General features: G+C 34.9%; 1 protein-coding gene across 1 annotated transcript; it reads left to right on the top strand.

The window, feature by feature from the left end:
* The first annotated feature begins 86 nt into the window (after positions 1 to 86).
* CUNH12orf50 (chromosome unknown C12orf50 homolog) lies at positions 87 to 26,623 on the top strand. The gene is made up of 12 exons (XM_070947990.1): positions 87 to 140; positions 7,720 to 7,839; positions 9,153 to 9,276; positions 16,756 to 16,914; positions 18,455 to 18,532; positions 18,639 to 18,749; positions 19,206 to 19,316; positions 20,968 to 21,075; positions 22,510 to 22,617; positions 22,923 to 23,126; positions 25,994 to 26,083; positions 26,560 to 26,623. The coding sequence occupies exons 1-12, from the start codon at positions 87 to 89 to the stop codon at positions 26,583 to 26,585; spliced, it is 1,293 nt and encodes a 430-aa protein (XP_070804091.1). The 3' UTR covers positions 26,586 to 26,623.
* Positions 26,624 to 27,540: the final 917 nt, after the last annotated feature.

Raw genomic sequence — 27,540 nt, 5'->3', positions numbered from 1 at the left:
GAATATTCTTCCCATACATGTTGATAATTCCAACATTTATGCTGAGATCTTTCTAAAGGCAGTGGAGTAGAAGCACAAGAGGTGAAATGACAGAAGTTGGGGATGACTGTTTTTTCTATGTTCATTCAACCTGTGCGAAGGTAAATACTGTATAATTTATAATGGATTGCATCTATTATATTATCATGTACCTCCCAGTTTTCCAAATTGTAAGAAATGCCAGGAAGACTGTCACAGGCACAATCAAATTCTTTTATTAAACTGAAAGTCATTTGCAATTACTTTCACTGTATATTATATTTCCATTGTCTACACAGAAAAGTGACAATAAAGGTTATCTTATCTTATAAAATTGCAGCCTGAATTACCTTGGAATGAATGATCATTGGAGATTTTTCAATAATAATTCTATGGCACATCAAGAGGAAACTGGAATTCCTTTAACAATCAGTAATATTTCAGATTGAGTCATGGCTGCAGCAACTTTCTTTTATTCTTCCAAAGTTACATTTGCATTCCACAGATTTGTCTTGAATTCTCAGTCCAGTCTATTTTCCTCTATCTGCTTCTCATATATCTGAAACTCCCAATAATTTCCATGGTTCTCTCCCCCCCTTAAGCATGAAAATTATTTTATCTTTAATCTTCATGAATGACATATTGATAGTCAGAATTCTGAAAACTGATGATTGCATAATTTACTTTCCAAAGAAATTAGTAAATTTCAACATACATTTATACTATCTACCTTCACTCTAAATAGAAAAAACAGGTAACATTTCTATGACCTTTTATTAGGTTTATAACTACCATTCCTTTCCTGCAATTGCTCAAAGACACCAAGGAAGCACACACAGTATTGTCTGCGTTTGACACGCAGGTGTCAAACTCGCCATGTCACGTTGCCATTGCATGACATATTGTGGCCTACGTGTGATGCATCCAGCCTGTGGGCTGGGCTGGTCTAGCACAACTGATATGGTTAGAAAGGCAAGAATGTGAAGAGGGCAAGCCCTATGAAAGATGAAAGAAAAAAGAAAATGGATGAATAAAAGGAAGGGAAGGGTAGAGGAAAAAGTAATAATATAATAATATAATAAAGAGAAAAATATACAAAGAAGTAATTTCCAACCTTCATCACAACAAACAAACAAATTTAGTAATCTTTAAGGTTACAAATAATTATCTCTTCATCCCATTTAAGCCATCACTTGTTTTAGACAAATCCATAAAGCATCATCTTTTCAGTCCTAGTATCAGCAGAAAATCCATAAAAGTTTGCCAAAAGCAAAAACATATCTTGTTTTAACCTTGATCAAATAACCAAGTTTATACTCCTTTCCTCTAATAGTCTTAATCTTTAGTTCATTCAAATGTTGTCATAGGATCTGATCACTCTTCATTTCTCCTTTCTCCCAATGTAATGTTGGGTGCAAGGAATCAAGAATGACACAAGAGTTTACTCAGAGTAGTTTCTTTATTGCTGATTGTCTATAGGTAGGGATCTTGTTAGACTAAAGCACACTCTGCATAACTAATAGATACATAGAAACACCTTGAAAAAAGTTAGGGAGGGTACACCCCAAGCCTCATACAATCAAAGTTTCCTGTATGATTTGCCTCTTTGATCCTTAGGAAAGAACATGTCCTCCTGCGATTCTGCACCACATTCCGCCACAGGTTTTAACAAACCGCTTTTGTAAATCTGGGTTATTATTTGAATTTCCTTTCGAATTTTAATAGCCAATTTCTTTGGTAAATACAGTGAAACAACCTTTTCCAAGTCTTTTCTTGGTCTGTCAGTTGTAAATCTATTTTCAACACCATCTCTACATCAATTTGTTCTAGATCTATTATTTGTTTAATGACCTCTTTTGAATAAAGTCTGTTCATGGAAGCGGAAATCTTTATTGAAATTGTTGAGATTGTGGCTATTAATTTCTGACTCCATTCTTCAAAAATCTTCTTTGGTATTTTCATTGTTATAGTATTTTGAATTTTATAGACTTGAATATTTTTTTCCTCTACCTAAAATCTTTAGTCCCCTCTATTGTCCAGTTTTTAAATCATGAAATTGCTTATCTCTGTATAGAACTGTATAAAACAGTATAAAATAGATAAATACAATATGTATATAAGGCAGATGTACAGTATTCCCATGATATACTATTTATTTGTAAAAGTTTCAATACTCCAAGTTTATCTGGATCCTTAGTTCATTTATAATCTTCTAAGTTAAATTTGCCAAATCTTATTTGGCTTTTTGCTGTTTATTTAATATTCTTTGGGTTCTTAAGTTTATAGTTTTTCTTTTCTTTTTTCTTTTCTTTTGTTCAGAGCTGAAGATAAACTCCCTGATAAAGACTTTTCAAACTGGTCCTTCCAAAGATCCCTGATAGCTTTAAAATGGTTAACAGGCAGTTTCCAAAAATGATTAGTATTTTATTCCAATTTCATTTTAAATTGTATTTTATCCAATTCCATTTTAAATTGTTTGTATCAGATTTTAGTAACACTTTGTGTCTGGAACTCTGCACTTTGATATGGCCAAGGGCTAATCAATAAAGTAAACTAACAAAGTAAACTAACAAAAGTGATTAGAAAGTGAGGTTTGCAAACTTGGTGTACTTTAAAAGTTTTTGCTGTAGTTTGAGTAAAATGGCTAATCCCTTCGTGTTTTCATGCTCAAACTCATAAAAGGCCATTGTCCTATTGTCTCCTTATGAGTAGCAGCCGCACAGAGCACATACTGTATGAACAATTTCCCATTCTCTTCATATCTGAAAAGGTTGCAAGGAACCTTATAGATCCCTTGGCCTTTACCATGGTTATCAGTCCTGGGTATCACTATCTTCAGTTTGCCATACCTTCCTTGGTATGTCCCAACTTCATCTTTATCTCTCTCTCTGTCTCCCTCCCTCCCTCCCCCTCCCCCCTCTCCTTTTGTTTTTAACTTTTTTTTTTTACCCATGTCTCTTTTATTTGGCTAAACTAAACTAAAATAAATAGTTTTATTTGCAAACTATTCAGAGTCACCTAGGTGAGTTAGGTGGTGTATAAATAATAAAATATATAGTTGGAGTAAATTCCTATGACTTAGTATATGATCCTAGATTTACCGACTGAGATAAAGAAGTTTATAAACAGTTGTTCTAAGACTGCAGATTATATATTAATTATTTCCAGAATAAATGGGCTCTCTTGATTGTTTTGAACATAGAATAATTTTCTGGATTATATATATATAAGTAGGGTAACAAAGGTAAGGAGTGGGGTATGATGTGGCAGTAAAAAAGAAATAAAGTAGAAAAATACTGATAAATGCTTCAGGAATATAAAATTTGATATCTTTTGGGGAGAGGTTTAGCAATCAGGAAAAGATTTATCCCAGTACTTATGTGAAAATGCAGCATTCAGATTGGATTACAAGAAAGCAAAAATTGTTATCTGAAATGGGAAAAGATTGCTGTCATTCTGGGAAACAGTGATAACATTATTTAAAGAATCAGAAGCCTGTGCTTTCGATTGCTGTGCTTGGTTATCTTTTTTACACTCCCAGGAGCATCCACTTCAAACCATTCAAAAGAAATCCCCAATTACAGGGAAGCCATTTTCCATCAGTAGTTTTCACTGTGAAACAAACTTTCCTGGATAATTAACAAGTGTCAGCAGAAATAATATATGTTTTCTTAACTCTGTAGGGCAAAAATCATACTCTGCACCAAGGACCCCTCATACTCTCTATGATTTATTTATTTATATCCTGCCTTTATTATTTTGATAAACAATTTAAGATAGTTAACATCCTAATACTCCTTCTCTTATTTTCCCACAACAACCACCCCATGAGATGAGTTGCGAAAGAGAGTGTCTAGCCAAAAGTTACTCAGCCAGCTTTCATGTCTAGGGCAGGACTAGAATTTGTATTCTTCTGGTTTCTAGCCTGATGCCTTAATTATTAGATCAAACTCTCCATTTATCTTTACAAATGCTCATGAAGACAGACTACCTGTTTCAGAAGAAAGATCTCAATGTAATATCTTTAAAATAGGTATTAAACAATGTTCAAAGTTGAAATGACTTTGAATATTAGTAGGTCGGGTTGGTAGTTATGTTGTTGGTTTGAGCCCCGAGTTTGGCAATTTGGTTGCAAACGTTTCATCCCCATTTGAGGAGATATCTTCAGTGCGCTTTGGATTGTGCTTGTCTGGGGGAGTACTGGCCTTTAAATGACCAGGACTCAGGTCTTCCAGTTGACGTCATGGCACTGTCAGACATGAAGAGCTGGGCTCTGCGAATTTATGCCGAATTGCTTCATTGGAGAGTCCCATAAGGGGCTAAATTCACCTTGTAGGGGTGACGAAGAGTGGAGGGGTACCCTGCAGGTCACAGAGGCGGCAGCTCTCCTGCTTGACCCAGGGCTAATTCCCTTTCATCCGATGAAGAGGAGAGGCAGCCATTATGGCTGCCATAAAGCTGGGGCAGCTGAAGAAACAAAGAATGTGCTGGAGCAGTGTGGATGAACAGTGACTGGAACTGGGTGAGATGATTTCTTTTACCTAGAACTTAACCTAAAGAAAATAAATCCTGGAAAAGAGACTCTTTGAAAAGTTTAAGCGATGAATAATTACAGAGACAAAATCACTGACCTGAAAGAAAAGATTCTAAGAGGAGAGCACAAAATTTTAAAAACATAGAAAGATTGGATTTCTAATTCCTATTGACAACAAGGCATTTTAAAATGCTGGAAGTTCTTGTTTGAATTTTGATTATTAGTTTGAATAAATATTAAAAGAACTTGTCAAATGTTGTGCAACCTTGAAAGTTAAGCTGAAGACGCCACTTCTGATGAATGGAATAGACTAGGGGTGAAATCCAGCAGGTTCTGACAGGTTCTGGAGAACTGGTAGCAGAAATTTTGAGTAGTTCAGAGAACTGTCAAATACTACCTCTGGCTGGGCCCAGAGTGGGATGGGAATGGGGATTTTGCAGTATCCTTCCTCTGGAGTGAGGTGGGAATGGAGATTTTGCAGCTTCCTTCCCCTGCCGTGCCCACCAAGTCACGCCCACCAAACCACACCCACAGAACCAGTAGTAAAAAAATTTGGATTTCACCACTGGAATAGACATTATACTCCTACAACCCTGGGAAAAATACTGATAAGATAGAGGAGAAAAGGGAAATAAATAACACCTGGAGAACTGCTGTGCTATCTACTGCTTTATACTTATCCATGTCATGACTACTGGAGCTCCAATGGTGAGAACATTTAAACAAAGTGGATCTCAAATACTAAGAGTTATGATTGAACTCAGAGAGTGGATTTAAAGAGACATTTGGAAATCTTCCTGGACTACCCAAATAGAACTAATAGACTAATTGTGGGACATAATGAACTATAATTACTGTATTCCCTAAGGAGCAATGTCAGGATTGAGCAAACGGTTTCCAGGTCGACTTTCTGAGTTTACAGATAATTGAGATTGGGGTGGTGATAGACTATTGACAGACTACTGAGCAATATTTGGACCTATTAAAAAAAGACAAGATGTTCCATCAGGGGGATATAAGTGGATTGCATAAAGAAATGATGTCAATGTTCCAAAACATTCATGATATGATGATAAGGAATCGCAGGGAAGTAAAGGATCTAATGAATAACATAGACGGGTAATTAGAAAATGTTCAACAAGGGATAATGAATGATGATCAAAAAGCCCAGGAAATAGAGGAGATAATGGAAAGACTGGGGAAAATATCGAACAGATAAACCAACAAGTAAAACAACAAGAAGGAGAAGGCAATAAAGACTTATGAAATAATTCAGGGAAAATACATACTAAAAGACCAAAAGATGGTATTGAACAAACAGATACTCTTGAAAAGAAGATAGGGACTTGGGCAGACACCCTGGAGGCTTGGCAGCAAAAGATAGTAGAGATGGAAGGAATATTTGGATTAGGCAGGAAAGAAGTAGATAAAGACCTAAGGGAAGAGTTGGGGGGGGGGCAAGTTAAAAAAACAAATAAGGATTGAAATATTTAAACGGGCAAGAGATGATTGGTAGAGGAAATGCTTTATAACAGAAGATTGGCTCTGTTAGGAGCTAGAACAGAGGCAGAAACAAGAAATAAAATATACTAAAAGTAGCAGCTAGATGTAAAGATTAGATGTTGAAAGATGGTGTAACTATGTATGTTTTAATGATATTGTTATTGTCTTTAGAATGGAGTTCTAAAAAACTGAACAACTAAATAATGAAGGCCTATATTTTAACATAAATATGTATAATAACATTACAATTACATAAATATGATTAAAGTAACAAATATTAATATTACTATTACTTGTATCCAAATGAATGATACCCAGATTTATTTAATTTATTTATTTATTGGCTCGAGTTATATGCTGCCCTTTTCCGGAGACTCAGGGCGGCTTACAATGCATTAAGCAATAGCCTTCATACTTTTGTATATACCTGCTTAGTAGGGCTTTTGCCCCCCCCCCAAGCGGTGTTCTTTTTTATACAAAGTCAGCTTATTGCCCCCACAAACTGGGTCGTCATTTTACCTACCTCAAAAGGATGGAAGGCTGAGTCAACCTTGAGCTTGGTGAGATTTGAACTTGCAGTAATTGCAGGCAGCTGGTGTTACTTAACAGTGCTTTAGTCTGCTGCGCTACCAAGGCTCAGATGCCTCACTGTTCATTGCTATTGATGTATATTCTAAAACAAAACTTATAAAACATTAAAAAAAAATGACCAGGACTCAGAAAGATATTTAAAGGCCAGTACTCCCCCAGACAAGCACAATCCAAAGCACACTGAAGATGTCTCCTTGAATGGGGACGAAATGCAACCAAATTGCCAAGCTCGGAGCTCAAACCAATAACATAATTTTCAAAGTTTCCTGGTTGTAGTAGCTAACCAAAAAATTCTCATACCCAGTTCCCCAATTATCCTCTGAAATCATATCACCATGTTGATAATTCTATGTTATTCTCACCACTTCTAAATTTGGAGGATGTGGAGATGATTTTGTGCTTGATCCTAGATTCCTAAATAAATTTTCTACTTATTTGCTTACTTTGAAATACAATGTCTAAGGCATGCTACACTATAGCAATAAACTATCTCATTGTTAATGATGTTTAGTGTATTTTCTAGTTATTATCTCTTGATGGAACTTCTGGTTACTACTTGATTTTATTCAGATCAATTGGGTGAAAATTATATAGTAGCTGAGCTTACTTGACAATATATAAATTAATTTGTAGATTCTCTGGAATTTCTGTTTATATTTTCAGGAGTAACAAAATCACAATGCCAAACTATAATAAAATGATAGGCTAAGGTTTACTCAGACTTTACACCTGACATTGTCATCTTCCCTGCTTTCTAAAATTGGATGGATATGATTGGAGAAAGATCTTGCATAATGATGATATCTGATTATTGATTGCCCTGCTTGATTTAAATCCAGTATTTTGCAACACTAAATCAACTCTTTAGTTCCACAGGTATTAGAATGGATTTATGTTTTTTGAGAAGTATTAGTTCTGCTGGCTTTTTTTTTCTGTTTTTGTGATCTTCTGTTTGACTGTTATTTCAAACAGTTGTTTCAGTAGTTTTATAACCTGAAAAATTATTTAAAATATTTAAATAGAGGAAATGTTATGTAGCCAAGTTTTCAAACCTCTCTTTTTTCTATATCCAGGGATCAAAGTGCAGGTTCCGTCACTGTGAAAAAGCCATTGGCAGTGATATTGTGTGTTCATTATGGAGAGAGGGAAAATGTTCCCATCAACTTTGCAAATTTAGACATATGGAAATACAGGTAGAAATAACAAGCTTTTTAAGTGGTCTCTCTTGAACTAGAACTATTATAAGAATTCACCACCTGTTTCTAATCTCTGCTATCATTACTGAAAATATGTCATGTTAGTTTCACATCTCTTCTATTTTCTTCCATTGAAATCTTTTCTGTTGGGATATGACATCTTAGTTTCACATTTAAGAAGTACAGTATTCTTCTGACATCTAATCACACAGTTTCATCAGCTAAAGATTTGTACTCATTCACACTTTACACTAAGTTTAGAAAACCAACCAAAAATACTGAATTTTAAGTAACTCTCCATCTGTACATTAATTGGGTTTTCTGTTCCCATAATCTGTTCTGCTCAGAATGATAGTAGAAGATAATTGAGCCCACAGTTATGACTGTAAATTGTTATGGTGGTTAAGCAGGTCACCACAAGACCTCACCAAATTTTATGACCTTTTTTGCCTCAGTCGTTAAGCAAATGTGATGGAGCCATGGTCATTAAGTGAACCATGGATCACAATGGAGACATTTTTGATGGAAATTGGAAGTAAACTTCAGTGCCCAAAATTTGGCACAGTGCCAAAGTGCCCAAAATTTAGCCATGTGACTGCAGGGGGGCAGCCACTGTAACTTTAAAACCAAATCATAAGTAGCTTTGGGATGTGTCACTGTGGCTTCAAATTGAAGCTGAGATTGAAGTGATGCCAAGAAACAAAATGAACCATCTTTTGCCTTATTAAATTTGATGCCAAATTGTTCTTTAACTTCTGCAGTTTCTGGCTTATACTTACTGTGATTCCAAAGATACTAGGAAAAATAGTTTCTTTTCAGATGTTTTCTATAGTTGTGGCGCAAATATATTAATAGAAGAATAGGCATTAGTATTGTTTTCCTATTTTAAAATTTTCATCAATACAGCCAGAAGGTTCTATAGCAATACTCACTGTTTGGACCTAGATTGTTCTTTAAGTGAAACATTTTTTGGATGTGGGTGAAATTTTAATATGCAATTTAGTGTGAAATATAAAAGAGGCCTTCCCCACAGGGAAGACCGTAGCACATATAATAAAGAAGAAACCTAATTGGTGTTCGATACCAATTTGATGCCAATCAGATCTTTAATTTTGAAAGTAGTCGAAACAATTTCAGCAAAGCCACAAAGTCAATAGCAGTGGGGTTTACTGCAAAGCCTTTACAGTAAAATGCAAAGCCTTTTTTGAATGCTTTGTTCTAATTTTATTCTTCATAGTTTAGATTATGAATTGCAGAATTTCATTCCAGAACGTTATTAAATATGGAACCACCCATGCTTTCTTCTATAGCAAAAATACAACAGCATCTCATGCTTCTGGGAAACGCAGCCTTTAGGCTGTGTGAGGATCAGTTGTGTCTTCCATCACAGGAAACCTCGTAATATCAATGGACTTTTTTTGCCCCCTAGTAATGGTGAGTATCTTTTTCATTTTCTAGTAACTGAAATAAAGTCAATTACAGATGTTTCACTTCTGTTATCATTGATGAGCAACATCATAAAATTAATTAATTTTTAGGTATTGAGTCAAAGTTCTTATTCATAATCTGATTAGAATGGGGCTAATCTTTGTTTTCAAGGCTGTACTCACAGCAGATTATTATAATTAATAATTTATCTAGTGCAATTATAAAATTAGTTTTCTTATTTCTAGTTCCCTTACTGCTGTTAAGAATTTTGCATATAACAATATTAAAGTTAATGGGAATCTATCTATCTATCTATCTATCTATCTATCTATCTATCTATCTATCTATCTAACTATCTATCATCTATCTATCTATCATTTGAATTTATTTGGCCACCAAACAACAGTTAAAAACACCACAAAGCACATAACAATAGAATAATAAATGTATATATGGCACCTAAGGTAAAAAAAACAACCCAACTACAACAGATCAAGAGAATCATTGCATGCATTCTGTTATATATATATATATATATATATATATATATATATATATATATATATATATATATATATATATATATATATATTTGTTTTCTGAGGTTTTCGCGGGTGTTTGTATGTAGGTCTTTGGTTATTCGGGTTTTCTCCCGCGTAAAATTGGAGGTTTCTTGGCAACGTTTCGACGAAGTCTCATTCGTCATCTTCAGGCTGGTGTCTTCGGCTTCGTGCTTCTAGGAGCAATGTGTGTGATCGCAGCTGTTTCTTCCTTTTAACTGCCAGTGGGGGTGTGAACTGATTGGGTGGGAGCTTGGCTGTGTTCTGATTGGGGGTTTGGCTGTGTTCTGATTGGAACCCCTCCAATCCATACATGAAGCAGACTGACACCCACCATGAAGAGGTAGCACGGCCACGAACACGAAGCCAAACAACAGCAACACAGCTCACCAGCTCAAATCCCCGTGCTACTCAGACTAATCAGAGCACAACCAAGCCCCCACCTAAACAGAACACACACCCATCCAATCAGAGCACAGCCAACCCCCCATCCAATCAGAACACAGCCAAACCCCCAACCAATCAGAACACACCTCCACCCAATCAGAACACAGCCAAGCTCCCACCCAATCAGTTCACACCCCCACTGGCAGTTAAAAGGAAGAAACAGCTGCGATCACACACATTGCTCCTAGAAGCACGAAGCCGAAGACACCATCCTGAAGATGACGAATGCGACTTCGTCGAAACGTTGCCAAGAAACCTCCAATTTTACGCGGGAGAAAACCCGAATAACCAAAGACCTACATACATACATACATACATACATACATACATACATATCCCCAAGTTCAGTGACACAATTATGTCTTTAAACCATTACAGAAGGCCAGCATGGTCTGTGTTAATCTAATCTTCTTGGTAGATAGGTTCAGAATTGCTTTTTGCCTCCTTCTGGTAGAGAAGAAATAATGTAATGGGCCAATTAAATGACCCAAAGCAAGATAGTACTGATGTCCACCAGTACTGATTGGGTTCCTATCAGTTTTCTGCTTTGCTGCCTCTTTTGACATTGGCATTTTTGTCGTTCTGAACCACGTTTGATAAGAAAAGTGATTTGCTTGTACTGGTGGGAATGGGTAGCTGTGCTTTGATCAGTAGCTAATCGGTATTTTACTGTTGTTCAGCAGTGAAATTGTTTCAAGGATCATTGTTATCTCCTCTTTCCAGGGGAACGAAGATAACAGTAATATGCTCTTCATTTGATATATTTTGATATTGACATCTACCTCCATATATTGTGTTGAGCCCTGGACTATGTTTCCATGGGATCGGAAGGCCATCAAGGTAGTCTGTTTTTTGTTTTGTTTTAACTCCAGATAGAAGCTCCTCCTAGAAACATTCTCCTAGATATCTTCTGAATTGCCACAAGTTCGTGCTGATTGGTGAATGAAATTAGGTGAGGGCTACATCTAGACAAACACATAGATTCAATGGTTAGAATAGACAACATGATACAAGTTTCAACTGTAACTCACATTCATCTAAGCAAAGTTGAGTTGCCTTGATTGAATGGGGGTCTTGTTCATCATACTTTCTAAACTTGGACACATTTATAAGGCTTCAAATTTCTCTGAAATCTCTGGAACTTCTGCAAAGTTATGTTTAGCTCTAGGAGGCACTTTCTTTTAACATTTGACATTCTTTTGTGAGTGTACTTGATGTAATTTACGCAGTCCTTTTATACGAAGGAGTTATGTTTGGGAGTTTTGATATAGTTGCCTATTTATAATAAAGAGTGAATACTAATTGGCTTCACTATTATTTTGTTGCTGCTACTGATATTTTAAATTCAGTGGTTCTCAAACCTGAATAAATTATCCAAATTGGGTAAAAGTGTTTTTTCTTTGGGTAACAACACCCACAAACCTATTACCCATCACAACAGAGACATATAATTGATGTAAAGATTGCCATGTGTGCTAAAATATATTTGAAAATCTCTAAAGTATTCCTATCAAGAGGAAAATCAATGAAATTACCAACTGCAATTTGTTCAAATGACATACATATTGTTCAGTGATACTGTTTGTATAATGCACATAGTCCTCAGTTTATGACTATTTGTTCTGTGACTGTTTGAAGTTTTAACAGTACTGAAGGAAGGAATTACCACAGATCCTCAAAGTTCAATAAGACGTTCTGATAAGCGATTTTGAGTAATGAAGAAAAAAGTTTAGGAAGCACTTCCTTGATTCATACCCATCAGCCAGGATTCTAGGATGCTTAAACTAATTTTGTCTGCTCTGATACAGTTCTCCAAACTTTTATGGAGAAAAACAGTTTTTATATTCCAAGAAGAAGATATTCTTGTTGAATTAGGTTGTCTGGAATAGTATTTTTATATTCTGTAATGCCTGCCTAAAATAAGTATTGCAAAGATACATTAAGTATTCAGCACTCTTTCCAGGATAATATTCAGAGAAAGTGAGGATGAGAGGCAATATGAATAACTGATGTACTGCATAATGCAGGAACTTCTTGTTCTTTTTAAAAAATGGTATAAATGTTTATAAAATGGTGAAAAGATAAATGCTGCATTTTATGGCAATACTAAAAGTATGGTTCCAATATAATGTTATTTTCTGTATGGAAAAATACATGTGGAAAAAGTTGTGCTTTAATAATAAAAGACAATTGAATATTACAAGAAAGATCTACATATGGAATATGTCATATATATACCTCTTCTGCAAATTGCATGAGAGGTTTTTTTTTTTTACTGTTATTCTCAATGGAATCCATGTGAATTATATTTTAGAAAGAAAAGTCATTTCCTCATACTGGTTTTAGCTAGATAAGAAAATGGTGGAGAAGAAAATACCCTGCCTAAATAAAGCATGTTAAGAACAATAAAGGCAAAAAGATTTAGGATTTCCCAGAGTTGTAGAAGCTTAAGGAAAGGAAAACTTTGATGCATTGTATATATTAATTGTGTGCAAACATTTCAGGAAACTGATTGCAAAAAGAGTGCCATATTTACTTGATGAGAAGAGTCTCATGTTTTGATTAGGGAGGGAGGGTCACATTGCCTTCCCTGGGAATAAGAGTACCCTTCTAAGGATGTACTTGCAGGTTAACTTAGTAAGAATATGGGACTTTAGATCTGGTGTTGTAATTCTTTCCCTTTGCTGTCCCTTTATGCCTTCTTTCTGCCTCATCTCCACACAGTTTAGTTCCCACGTTTAGTTTAGTTCCCACCTTTAGTTTCCCACTAGATCAGAGGTGTCAAACTCGATTTCACTGAGGGCCACATCAGGGTTATGTTTGACCTTGGGAGGCCGGAGTGAGTGTGGCCAGCTGGACATCACTTGCGTGATCAAATGCCACTTTTGCCAGTAGTTTGTTTTGCTAGCACTCTGCCAGCAAAAATGGAGCCCAGGTTGGCTCCATGGGCCAGATCTAAGCACCCCATGGGCCGGATAAGGCCCATGGGCCTTGAGTTTGACACCCCTGCACTAGATGTAGTCTTTGATTTACAACCATTCATTTAGTGACTGCTCTAAGTTACAATAGAACTGAAAAAATTGACTTATAACTGTTTGTCACAGTTACAACCATTGCAGCATCTCCACAGTCATGTAATAAGAATGTGGAAGCTTGGCAACAGGTTCATATTTATCATAGTTTGTGTCCTGCATATGACCATGTGATCACCTTTTGTGACAAAATCAAAATCAAAATCAATGGGGAAGCCAGATTCACTTAATAACTGTATACTAACTTAACAACTGCAGTGTATCACTTAATAACTGTGGCAAGAAAGGCCGTAAAATGGGGCAAAATTCACTTAACAACTGTCTCACTTAGCAACAAAAATTTTGGGCTCAATTGTGATATAAGTCAAGGACTATCTGTACTCCTTTCTCTCATACCACCTACATCCTGGTTATTTTGTCCTCGTCATCTTCCATATGTTTCTTTTTTTGTTTTGTTTCTTCTCAAAAGAAGGAATTCAGGTTTGTGTGATTCTATGGGTGATCATGCTTAGTGTATGTAAAAAGAGGCTTACATGAAGATGGGAAAATCAATTAATTTTGAAGGAATACTTTACGCAGTATCTTTTAATTATTGGTTATTTTTTTTTGGTTCTAGCTCTGCTCATTTTTTGCTACGGGACTGTTCTTTTTACAGAGATCTTTTTCTGCTACTCTGGTTTTAACTAATTGTATGTTTTCCTTTTTGTCTTTTTGGCTCTGGTAGTTTACTTGTGAACCACCAAAGGTCATTGGGAGTCCAGCAGCTTACAAATTTAATAAATAAATAATTAAGATGTTAAAGTTGTCAGATTTATGGAATGGTCTGTAATATTAGAGGACGTTACAATGATGATGAAAAAGTAACTTTGTGACCAATGCCTGCAGCATCTCTCACTCTCTCTCTCTCAGTTACATGTTGGTTATTAAAGTCAGTTTATTTTATTTATTTACTTATTTACTTAATTTGTATAGTTGCCCATCTCAACTCTAGGCAGGCATACCTTGTCCTACACAGTTAGTATACATTGTCCTCAGGGGTGGGTTCTAAAATTTTTTACTACCGTTTCTGTGGGCATGGCTTATTTTGTGGGCATGGTTTGATGGTCATGTGACAAACAATTCTTTAGGATTTAGCAGAGGTACTGGTCTACCAGGCTTTTAACTGCTTGCAGAGCCGTACCAGTCTACCCATTTGTTCTTGGAGCGTTCCGGTCTACCTATTTGTTTTTGGAGGCATTGGTCTACCTATTTGTTTTTGGAACGCACCGGTTTACCCATTTGTTTTTCCAGCACACTGGTCTACCACCACATTGCCTTTTACCGCTGATCAGCTGTAGGGCGGCCCTTTGAAGCCCCGCGGCAAGAGTTTAAACAGTTTTTTTCCTTCTAGCCAATCAGCTGGGACTCGGGAGGCAGCAAATAGATTGGGGGTGGGGCCAGGCAGAGGTGGTATTTACCGGTTCTCCGAACTACTCAAAATTTCCACTACCAGTTCGCAAGAACCGGGGAGAACCAGTAGCAACTCACCACTGAAAAGTCCTTTTCTTTCTTTCTTTCTTTCTTTCTTTCTTTCTTTCTTTCTTTCTTTCTTTCTTTCTTTCTTTCTTTCCTTCTTTCTTTCTCTCTCTCTCTCTCTCTCTCTCTCTCTCTCTCTCTCTCTCTCTCTCTCTCTCTCTCTCTCTCTCTTTCTTTCTTTTCCTTTTCGCTTCCCTCCTCACAGGGTGAATGTATTGCCTAAACAAGCAATCTCTTCTTCAGATGCTTTTCTGCACACTACAGTGTATCCCTAAAAGTGCTAACCACAAGTTAACAAGCTTAGCTCTGTGGCTTTAATAAGTTGATTAGAACCCTCAGGCTGGCTGGCACTGTTGCCTGACGAGAAGACTAATCAGATTCACACTAAAGGCTGTTGTTTGCCTCCTAAGCAGCTCACAGCTTACATCCATAAGTGGGCTAGGCAAACAGTGCATTTCTTTTCATATATATTCCCCATTGTGTGCCTTCTTACCGTCTTGCAATTCCTTCCTCTCCAATGAATGCATTTTTTTATTAAAAAAATTACTTCTTGCTAATTATCCCAGCATTGGGCTGAATATCCCAACGGACAAGGGAGTGTGGAACAAAATTTGCCCTTTTACCTGGCTTCATCATGAGTCATGTTCTGGAAATCTTCTCTAATAATAACAATCACTCAGTTGTTTGGGAGTATATTCTTCTGACACTGTAAAGCAAAGGAAAGTCAGTGTAAAATCGTAAACACAGTTATGGTCACATGATTTTTACTTAGTGATTACTTCATTTAACAATTGAATTGCTGGAACCAATTGGGGTTGCTAAACAAGGACTACCCATACAAATCATGTAATTATTATATTTTATGCTACCACAATCATTTTATTGTATTTTGTCTGCATGTAAATCTGTTTTTATCTATCTGTCTCTGGGCTCCAAAGAAAAATCAGAATTAGGGGTAATTAATGCTTGGATGGTTGTTTATAGGGAAATTATAGAGTTGAATGGGAAATTGAAAAATACCTCAAGAAGACAAGGACAACCCAGGAGCTGTGCTGCACTCAAAGGTGTTTTTACATTTTACATTACGTTCATGAGTTTGTAACTTGAGGATTACTTTTAGCTAAAAATAGGAATTCTAAATGTATAAATGAAGAATTTGGGCATTAAACAAGATTTTTGCATGTGTGGGTAAGTTTGGTTTACTCCTTTTTTATGGGGTTGAGGATCATCTTAAATTCAGTACTGTTTTCATTTCAAGCAAATAAATAATTGGCCACTAAGGCAATAGACCTTTCACTCATTGCAATATTAATAATATGGCTTTGTTCATTTAGTTGGAGGCTTTATCATGGATTCAGTCATTACGAATGATAAACCATTGAATATGGATTAATGAAATGTATGATTAGTCAGAACATAGTTGAAAACCAATGCTTAGCATGATATGGGATCTTTTCTTTAATATTGCTCTCTTGTAATATGCAATTAATTTTATATACTTTGGGGTGTGAATAGGATCTTAAAAGAAGCATTTCCTTCAAGGCATCTTTTCTTTCAGAGTTAATGTATATTTTATTTCCTTTGCTGCTGCCATAAAACATATGACACAATAAATGTCACTGAAGCCAGTTAGAATAACATGTATAAACTGTCTGGAACACTTAATGAACCAAGGCTGAAATCCTACCTGTACTTAACAGAAAGTTATTCCAATTGAACATGTAAGAATTTTATCCTATGTCATTGTGAATAGGATTGCATACTATTAAGTTAATTGATTGATTGATTTGGTTAATGGTTCAGGTGATAATATACATTCTAAATATAATTATTAAATTTTATTTTGGCTTTTATGAGTGAGTTAAGTCTGTTAAACTCTTCAAAGTCTCAATTCAAAAGTTTTATACTGAATTTAAAGTTACTTCCAATAGATTCTACATTGCAAGGGGAAGTTCAGGAAGGAATTTTGCATCCTGCTCAAAATCAAGATTCCACAAAAGGTCAGGAGAATACATTAAGGCCTATTCATCCTCCACTTATTATTACCATCAATCTTGAGGAGGAAGAAGAGGAAGAACAAGAAGAAAAATGTAAATATTTTTTCAAACATTCATGTTTGTCTGCATACTGTCTTTTAGAAAGAGATGAAAACTTAATCCCAGCATGAATATTCTTGCCTTTCTTTTTCTTTGCTTACCTATATACATCTAAAATATTGCCTACTGTTAAATTTGGAGACATAGTTAAAAAAGGAGATGAATGCTCTTCTTTAAAAAATAGATAAATGGGTTTAGAATGTCTGCTTCATCTGTAAATCCAGATTTTGAGAAATAAAAGCATATTATATATATATTTCATGTAGAATAAAATATGATTTCGGAAATGCTTTCCAATCCTTTAAAAAGAGCTCGATTCTGGGGCAACAGTATTAGAAAGGAAGAGGGAAGTTAACTTAGAATGGAGCTTAGAATGAAACATTCTGAAAGGACTCCTCTAATGCTCTCCGAAGGGTTCCGTGGGGATTTTTCTATTAATATTGTTCTATATTTTGTAAGCGGCATGGTGGCCTAGAGGTGGAGCTCTTGCCTCACAATCAGGAGGCTGTGAGTTCAGTGTAGTGGCAGATATTTCTTTCTTTCTCTGGATGAAATGAGTAATTGTTTGCTGCGAACTCTGCATAGGCATCAGAAAGGGCACCCGGCCAGTAAACGCTCAGTTCCATTCAGTCACCCTGACTCCGATGCAAGGGACTACAAGTTTATTAAAAGAAAAAAAAATATATTTTGTCCATAGTCTCAAATTTATCCTTTTTTTTTTTACTTTAAACTTTCCTTTGATATCTTGTCCCATTAATCCAAATTTGGCCCTGTTTTACTAGTTTTTAGAGACTGATGGACAGAGTCTGAAGACCTTTTACATAATTTCTCTCCAATACTGTTGAGATGGAAAGATTAAGAAGGAAGGGAAAGCATATAAAGTATAGATTCTGGAATTCTTTCTAAGTTCTTCTCAGCAATAGCCATTAAAAAAATCTCTCTGTTTTTCCATGTAACAAAATAACATGGTGCATGCATGTGCTTTTGTTTTCCACTTGTGTTGTGCCTTTGTGTCAATGTGTGCACTGAAAAGCTTAGGGCCGGTTGCATACACTCTGTCTTGGGACTCAGAGAAAATGGGGCCGAGAATGGAACAGTTAGTAATATATCAGCATATGTGCATCTCCTTCTCCATAGGAAAAGATTTTTCTCACTTGAGGGGATTTTTTTTTTCTGGAATATTTTCCTTTGTCCAGATGTGGCTCTTTTTTTTCCGAACTCATAAACTCAGTACTTGCCACAACGCAAAATGTCCTCTCTACATATTTTTTGTAAGGATATTTTGATCCTCTTTACATGTTTTTTTCTTATGCCCAATTGGGAAGGAAAGAATGAAAGCGGAGAATTCTTTAGAAAAAAGAGTTCTTTAGAAAAAAATAATCTAACTTTTCCTTTTAAATCTATTCCGTCAGTAAAAGAAATATTTTATTTTGTATTATAAATGTAAATGCAATTCAGATTTGCTTTATATGGCACAGGAAAAAGCCTGGAAAGAATTTTATTAGAAATAACTTTTTAAAATTGTTCCATACAGATGCATCTTATTTATTGTCAAAGACACCAGAAGATATAGAAGAAGAAAAGGCAATAAAGGAAATGTGCTATAAATCTGGTAAGAATCTTATTGTTATATCAACTAAGAACATTGGTGCATTTTTTTAGCTGATATAACAATAGCAATTTTTTTCTCTTCTTTTGTCTTTCTGTGGATGAAACAGGAGAATATTATAGAATTCAGACTTCTCAGGAAAATAATTTAACAAAAAATTCTTCAGTGCTGGAGAATGAGCTCATTAAACCTATGGAAACATGCAGAGAATTACAAGAAGGCAAGGAATAGAACAGCTGAAGTTTTTAATTTTGGATCTTAAATGTTGTTTTATCTTTCTAAAGATAAGAAATATTCATTTTAAAAATCCACATTAACATATTATTTAGAGGTAGACTCCAGGAAGAAGCCCAAGTTCAATCTCTAGACTTGCCAACTAAAAGTACCAATTAACAGATGTCACAATGGGGAATTTGCCAGTTACTTCAGTCATGGAATTAAGTAAAATATTCAGTCATATTTTATTAATTGTTCCTAAGAAAATCCATCTTATTATAGAAAAAATGATAAGTAGAACTTAGTAATTTCATACTTAAGATTCCCATATTGCCAATAGGTAGGGGTCTAAAGCTTATAGAACAGTAGGTAATGCTATGATAATAACTGTCCCTACAGAAAACTATTCCTATTACATGCAGTTTAATAACTTCCCAGATTTTCTCTCTCACCGTTCTAGGTGATGGTGTTGCAGTTCCATCAAAGTTTAACATTATAGAAAGGCAAACAAAAATAACAGCCTCAGTGGACAGTTGCTCTAAATCTGAACTTAGTGCCTTTGAAAATGGAGGTAATTATTTAAAATACAATTTCTACATTTAAATTCTTATAACTGACAATGAAATAAGTGTGCAGCAACCTGCATTCAGACACACACACACACACACACACACACACACACACACACACACACAAACTACCTAGTTTGCAGAAACTCTGCTCAGGTTTTTTTTCATTTTCCAATTTAATGAAGCAATGCCATCTGTCTTTATTTAATTTTATTTAAAGAAGCGTTGGGATTGTTTGCAAGCTACATTTACCTTCTCTTCTCAGACTGCAATTTTTGCTTCCTTTCTCTATTGAAACCAACAACAATAGAGACAAAGAGGGAAAAAGAGAGGGAGAGAGACTTGGGATTTGAATCAACATATTACAAAAACACCTGCATTGTTGTTCCTGAATAGAGATGCCGCAGGTTTCAGAACAAAAGAAAAGGATTCTCCATCAGAACAAGCAAGATATTATTAGGTGGCAGGTTGGGGGAAGCTGCTGAATAGACCTTTGAGAAATAAAAGCCCCCAGCAAGGATATTGGTGTAATCATCTGTAAGAAAAAAAGAATATGGAGGTGAAGAGTGTCCATTCAATTATTTCCAAGCAACTGAGTTCTCGTGTGCTTTGTACAGTATCAGTAATTACAATACTGCAGTGTTATTTCCCAGACAAACAATACAGTTCTAAAAGAAACCCTATCCCCTTTGAGATGCAATGCCCCAAATTTCTGAATATGTGAGCACTCCTGATAAGCCTCGTATCACCTCTTGGTCTTGCTTTTGGATGTCAGCCCTTTGTAAACATTCACTGTAGTTATTTGTAAAGAGAAAGCTACATAAAGTATACAGCTATGTGTACATAGGCTTCCTTATAAGCCAAGTTCCTGCTTTATTAGGACAACTTTATGTTGTTATTATGATGATTAGATTTACACCCTCCCTTTATTTCTGTATAACTCAAGGTAGTGTACATCATGGGAACATGTTCCCATGTCTTACTTTACCTCCCCCCCAAAAAACCTTATGAGGTGGGTTATTTCTTCCCTGTAGGTCAGGGCTGTCAAATTCATGGCCCGTGGCTCGGATGCATCAAGCACTGGCCACGCCCACGCCTGGTTTAGTGAAGGGGAAAAAAGTACTGATATGTCACCTGACGCCGTGACGACGCAAGTTTCACACCCCTGCTGTAGGCAATTCTTTTGAATGTACAATTTCAGAAAAGAAGTAGCATGATTTGAGTTAGCATTTTAGGTGTGATATCAATTGATTATGGCTATTGATTGCAAAATTTTCCTATCTCTTCCTTTCATGTTAGATGTGGTATGTGTTTATAGTTTTTTTAAAGTAAGCAGAAGGCCTTTGAAAAGAAACAATAAGACATCTCCTTACAGATTTGCAATTTCACTACAATGGTTCAGGCACATGAAAGAGTTATTGCCATTTGGGCTTTACATAGGGTCCATTGATGCTCATACCATGGAATCACATTTCATTTTGCTAGTTTAAACAACTTTGTTTCATGTGCAAATGTTGCCATTCATTGCTTTTCCATTTAAAGGGAAAACAGCAGACATCTAGAATACTATTCTTTTTATTTATTTCTTTTGTATGTTTCTTGTTATTGTTTCATTTTCTTTGATAATTCTGTGATATATCTGTTTCTCTGTAGGAGGTGATTGTTACTTGTCACAAAGAAATATATTTGTTGAAGGGATACAAAACAAAATGTTCAACGGAGAGAAACAATTTACCATGCTAAAATGTTTAAACGTTAAAGGTATTCAGAACTCATGTCTCACCTTTCTTTTTTTTCAATGGAAAAATAAATATATGTGCTGTCTTAAAACATTTCTGGCAAGGGCTTTGGCTAAAATATACCCCAAAGAAATTGCTAATTTTAGAAGTCTTGCAGAAAAGGTTAGACCCCACTCAAAAGGGTGATTTGAGCCATGTATTGGTTATATGATGCCATAATTGGGGAATCATCTTGATATATTCTCATGCTAGTGACATTGTATCACTGGATGAGGGTATGACAGTTCAGTGGCAATCATTGCTATATTGTTTTTGAAAAACACCTCTGCACTAATATTGATTGGGATTTTTTTGGCATAGTTCCTGGTAGTACTAGTACTATTATATTTAGTACTGTAGTAGTATGATTAAATTTAACTACTTATGTGGCATCAAATCAACCCCTTAGACCTTCTCGGGGGTGATCTGTCCCCAAGCAGGTCTTCCAATCATGCCTCATTTTAGGAACATTGTAGAATAAGCCCCAAATAAGGCTAATTTAGCTGTGATACAAATATAAATTCTGTCTTATTCAATTTGCACCATCATTAGCTCACTGTAACCCCTGGCCACTTGTGTGCTAATTTTAAGGGAAATGGAAACTGCTGCTGCTTTTGTTTGCTCCAGCCAGTGTTCATATACTTGGATGAAATATATAAAATGCTAAAAAACAAAACAAAACAAAACACAGTAGCACTTGAACTACTATTATAATAGCAATAGAATGAAATTGTTCTGAAGATTGACAGTAGGTCCTCTGTTGAATATTGATTTGAGCAAATGCTTGGTTATACTGACTTCTGATGCCTTTGCTTTTTCTGGAAGAAAGCATGTATGTTTATTAGCAATTGAGTAGAACAATTAGTGGATAGATATACTATAGATCACCCTGGATATCCTGTTTCTTTTTTATACTTTTGCAGCTATTAGCAATGGTTTGACCTTGCTTCAGGGTGAACTGTTTTTGTCAGTTTAAAAATACTTCAGACCCTGCTAGGAAATTTCTGTATTTGTAGGTCATTTCATATGCCAGTTTGGCAACTAGAACTGAATAGCAATAGTGAAGGAGACAACCACTAAGACAATACCTGTAAATAAAATAACAGGCAGTAATAGTGATGCTATAAATATCAGACCATTATATTTCTAGGATGAGTGTTTAAAGATTGTTAAAACTATGAATCAAATTCTTGGATCATGTGCTAACATGGGAACGGAGGCCACAGATAATCCTGATTCAGAGTGTGCTAAACCAAACTATTCCTTTGAGATTTAATAAGTTGAATAAGCCTACTAGAAAGATAATTCATGAAATCATGTAAAACAATGACTTAGTGGAATAGATAGATCTGTCTGTTGGCTTCCTTACTAATTGTTACTCTAGAACTGAACAACACAATCCTAACATTTTTTTCAGCTACAAGTCATACAGAAAGCATCAAGAAGCATCATTTTAAGGGAGTAAAGAAAAAGAAATGGCTATCTGAGGAATCCAAAAATCTGCCTACCCCTTTGACAGCAAAAGGTATTTCAAAGGAACTTTTTGAATCATTCCAAATAGCACAGTCTGCCCTATTTTACAATTTGCCATCATCAGACACGCTCTACTAAGATGGAGCTTTCTATTAGGACCCAGTATTTTAATTCATTTTGCGAGTGATGGATAACTTAAAGTCCTCCACAAAGTGCTGGTCTGTTTCCAGCTGGGATGTTCTGAGTTCATGGATGACTAAATTGGAATGGATTTCCCATCCTTGCAGTACATGTTGAGCCCTGAATAGTTTCTTACATGTTGGGAGGAAATATTGATTGTTTTATTATCTCTTGCAGCAATGCATACTTCAAACTCTAAAAGTAAAGGGAATTGCCAACAAAATGATCAAATCAAGAATGCTGAGAATGCCTCTTATGTTCCTTCTCAGAGAGCCAATGGGAGAAGTATTTCCTTGAGTGCTCCAATGGCTGGAAGATCACAAAATCTCACCTATGCTAAAATTGGGGTAGCCAAAGAATCCAAAATGAATTTATCTACAGGTAAGCATTGAGCTTCATAAGATCTCTTTCTGATAGGGGCATCACCTTGTTTCCTAATGAGATGCTATGCTAATTAAATAATACAATTGTTTCATCAGTAAAGGTTTTTCAGCTGTGATGCAGTGTCCTAAAGCTTTCAACATTGCTACTTTGTCTCTACAAGGAGGAGACATTTATCTTCTGTCGTTTTGTACATGAATTTGAAACAATGAGATTTAAACTTTATTAACTGCATAAATTGCTTTTGGAATTAATTTCGAGAAAGATCTATCTAAAATAACTTAAGTACATTGTTACTTAAATGAATATGATTCTAGGTTTTATACAATGTCTCTGCAATTCAGTTTTTGCAATGAGGAACAAGGTTACAAGAAACTGGCCATTCAAAAATTCTGCAATAATGTTAATTTTCTATTAAAAATGCCTAACTGTTAGTGCTGTTCACTGGAGTATATTTACTAAGAAGGCAAACTGTAGCAGTTATTACTATTTTTTAATATTGTTTGTGATTATTTTGAAATCTCACTTTACATTAATGGTATGTCATTAATTCTGTTTCTTGCTCTAGTATTTATGATTTGCATCTAAATCTTAATGTATGAAATATTTGCCCTTAATGTGTTATGTAAATGCAACAGTTGTGGTTTGCAAACTATGGTCTATGGCTTAGTCCACAAGCCAGGATTAAACAATTCAGAGATAACTTAAATAAATTCAGCTGCAAAATTCTTACCTCTTCTTTAGCTCATGTAGGGATGTTGAGTATTACTTTTCATTGATGTTAATCGCCTTTTTTCTAGAAATAAAAAAAATACTGGAAAAGTTTCAAATCAGGTTTATCCCCTCTTGCCTTCTTATTGAATGTTTATTGACATAATAGATTTTAATCTTAATTCTATCATGCTTCTAAACTCCCTGTTCATTTTGTTACTTCATTCACCAGTTTTGTTTTTCAAAAATGGTAAATAACATTTAAAAGGAAAAAATATGTAGATAGCACAAAGGATTAGTAATAGAAGACTGGGATAATTCAGACTAATTATAATATACTATGCTGTTGTCACTTTCAGGGAAAAAATATTTTGTTTACATTTCCTCTACATCAGTCCATTACACCAACATTGAATTTTACTGTGAGCTTTTAGAGATTTATATTCTGTAACTCTCAGCACTATCACCTCTTCTGAAAAGTGTCTTCCCAAAATATATCGGAGAAGCTGGAAGTTTTACCTTGTACAAACTAGAAAAATGCTGCCATGTTGTTTAAGAAATGTTGATATCTCTAGAAATCATTATTTCACTTTGTTAAATTAGTTGCTCCAAATATTATTAATAAAGTTAAAACCAAAGTTTTCAGAGAACGATATTGATTGTTTAAAGATTTTCAGATAGTTTTGTTGCATTCATACTTTATATCACAATTCTGCTTTAATGTTGTAATGCCCTTTACATTAAATTTACTTGTTATTTGTATACTGAAATGTAGCAATTTCTTAATAAACATTTTCAATGCAACCGATTTATTCTCCTAATATTTTGTGCCCCATCTGATTTGTTGTGCTTTTTTTTTCAGCCTTTGTGCAGTAGCACAATATGCTTTACAATTGTTTTTCATATCTAATGAATTTCATTTATATACCATATTTTAAATGTGCCTTCCTAAATATTTTTCAAAAAAGGTAATACTGAAGGCCCTATTAGAGAATTATTACTTATCAACCTTGAAATCCTGGCAAGTGCTTGTTCCAGTTAGAATAAAAATTCCGTGATATTTTGAACACTGTAGTTGGTTTGGGTCACTACTGGGAAAGACATTTTGATTTGATTTGAACTCTCACGAACAATTGCTGATCTAAAACACCCTTATTTAAAAATGGAAGAAATTTTTTTAAAAAAATAAATAAAATGGGCAAAAAGTATGTTACTCTTAATTATTAATGAAACTTTCACAATTTTTGTAAGGCAACAAAAAGAATATAAATTGCATAAAACAGCTAGTTATCAATACGTTCATAAAGCTTTTATGTTCTTTGTTTCATCTGGATGCGTAGCAGCCTTTCATCTTCAGTAGATTTGAATAGCTTTTTTTACAGAAACTAAATCAGCCATCCTATATAATGATCAATTAAACATTTCATAAAATAACTTTGACTAATATAAAGAAATCTGGAATATTTTCATTTCCTTATAAGGTTTTTTTTGTGCATATGTACTTAGTTGTTAGTTTGTATTATGTAGACTTTTTAATGTACATTCTTGTCTGAATTGTTTAAATTGTATTCACATGTTTTCTATTTTTATAAAAAACTTTTCATTTATAGCTTTGTAGCATCAAGAAAAAGTGTTTTTAAAATGATTTGTGCTACAAAATCCAAATTACTACTAGAGCTTTAAAGCTTAAAATGTTCAACATGTTGTTGCTGCCATCTAGAGATTATCCTGATGTTTCCAGCCCAGATTTGCAACCCTGAGACAGAAAACAATAAATGTAGGTTTGGAGTCTGGACCAATCGCTCTCTGTCAACTCAATCTATGTCATACATAATTCTTGTAGAGATAAAAGGGAGACACCCATCTATTCCTGAAGAATAGACAATATACAATATATATCTAACCAAAAATGCCTTAAAATAAATGAATTAAGTACACAAGAAGATTTCTAAAAAAAATCTTGATCACAATTTCAGGTTAAATATAGAATGCATTTTCTTATAGAATTAAAGCTATTTTCTCAATAGGATTTTTTGTTATGTAATATCAGAAAATGTTATGGTAACAATTCTGGTATATGTGCTTAAGGAGAATGACAGAGTCAAGGTTATAAAAGAGAAAAATTAAAACTTTCTTTTCTTTCTTTTTCTTTAAAGAGAGGTGTGCTTCAGCGTATAATATACCAGCCTGGAGAAAAAGAAGCCCGCATTCTAAAATATATACTAAACCTGAAAAAATGCATTCAGGTATTTATAAGGTGATAGTAATATACTGCAAGTATTAAAAATGTAGCAATCCAGAATATGGAGAGAGATTTTTAAAAGATCAAAATAATTTTTTCTATTGCTAATGGAAAAAGGATAAATTCATGAAATAAAATATTACCTAAAGTCTAGCTACAGACCAGTCTTGTCTGTAGTCCTTCTTTATATAAATTAATAATTAAAACTTGACTAAGGAAAAAAGTTACTTACTTTACAAGTAAGTGTGGATAATGCAAGTAATACATGAAGTAATGGTCCATTAAGATATGGCAATTTCAATTAATTGCTTTCTTCATGTTTGTGAAGCCCCATTTTTTGATATAAGATGTACTAACAGCTAGGAATTCAAATTATATTATTAATGTCATGATCTATGGTTTGTTGTAGACTACCTTGACTCTATAACTTTCAGATTTTATGTTATTACATTTTAAAACTTTCATATGCTTTCATTTCAGAGCCCAGAAGAAATGGAAGTAGATAAAATGGAGGTTAATTTTAAAGCGAGGAAAGAGGGAATAAAGAAATGGTATATTGCTCTTCTATGGTTCGCCATCAAAAGAGGACAAAATATTCAAATTCAAATGATTTGGTTATCAGGAAATCCAACTGGAGATCTAAGGTGACAAAAACATTCTAAAATTCAGGAAGTATATGTGCTAAAACATTTACATTAAAATATGTAAACAAGCCATCTATTTCTGAATCAATTATTTTAATATGAACCTGAACTGAAAATTTTACTGTTTGGGAGTAAGTGTGGGCATGCTTTATAAGTATACCTCCTGCGCGAGCTGCACTGGCTCCCAGTGGTCTTCCGGGTGCGCTTCAAGGTTTTGGTTACTATCTTTAGAGCGCTCCATGGCTCAGGACCAGGGTACTTACGAGACCGCCTCCTGCCACCAATAGCCTCTCACTGACCAGTTCGCTCCCATAGAGAGGGACTCCTCAGGGTGCCGTCGGCCAAACAATGTCGACTGATGGCCCCCAGGGGGAGAGCCTTTTCTGTGGGGGCACCTACCATCTGGAACGGGCTTCCCCCAGAGTTATGAAACATCCAAGACTTACGCATTTTCCGCCGAGCCCTGAAAACATTTCTATTCCAACAAGCTGGTCTGGCCTAACTCCCCCTTTTTAATTGGCTTTTAAACTGTCTTTTAAATTGGGTTTTAAACCTCTTTAGATAAATTTGGATGTTTTTTAATCTTTGAGCCTAAATTACTTAATCTGTTTCTTAATAGTTTTTAACTTCTATATGTATTTGTATTTATTATGGTTGTTCACCACCCTGAGTCCTTCGGGAGTAGGGCGGTATACAAATATGAAATATAAATAAATAAATAAATAAATAAATAAATAAATAAATAAATAAATAAATAAATAAATAAATAAATAAATGTTTTGGATCCCATATGAGAGCAAGCACATCTCTATTATTC

This window comes from Pituophis catenifer, unplaced genomic scaffold, assembly GCF_029215685.1.
Source record: "Pituophis catenifer annectens isolate HBS135680 unplaced genomic scaffold, rPitCat1.0.hap2 SCAF_7, whole genome shotgun sequence".
In the NCBI taxonomy this organism is placed as follows: domain Eukaryota; kingdom Metazoa; phylum Chordata; class Lepidosauria; order Squamata; family Colubridae; genus Pituophis; species Pituophis catenifer.
Note: the sequence above shows the minus strand (reverse complement) of the source record. Positions and strands in the feature narration are given on the sequence as shown.

Bases quoted from the DNA above. Each gene is read 5' to 3' on its own strand.
- CUNH12orf50 (XM_070947990.1), top strand. From the start codon at position 87: ATGACAGAAGTTGGGGATGACTGTTTTTTCTATGTTCATTCAACCTGT. The intron at 9,277-16,755 runs GTGAGTATCTTT...TACTTCCAATAG, and splicing joins TTTTTTGCCCCCTAGTAATG to ATTCTACATTGCAAGGGGAA. The intron at 18,750-19,205 runs GCAAGGAATAGA...TCACCGTTCTAG, and splicing joins ATGCAGAGAATTACAAGAAG to GTGATGGTGTTGCAGTTCCA.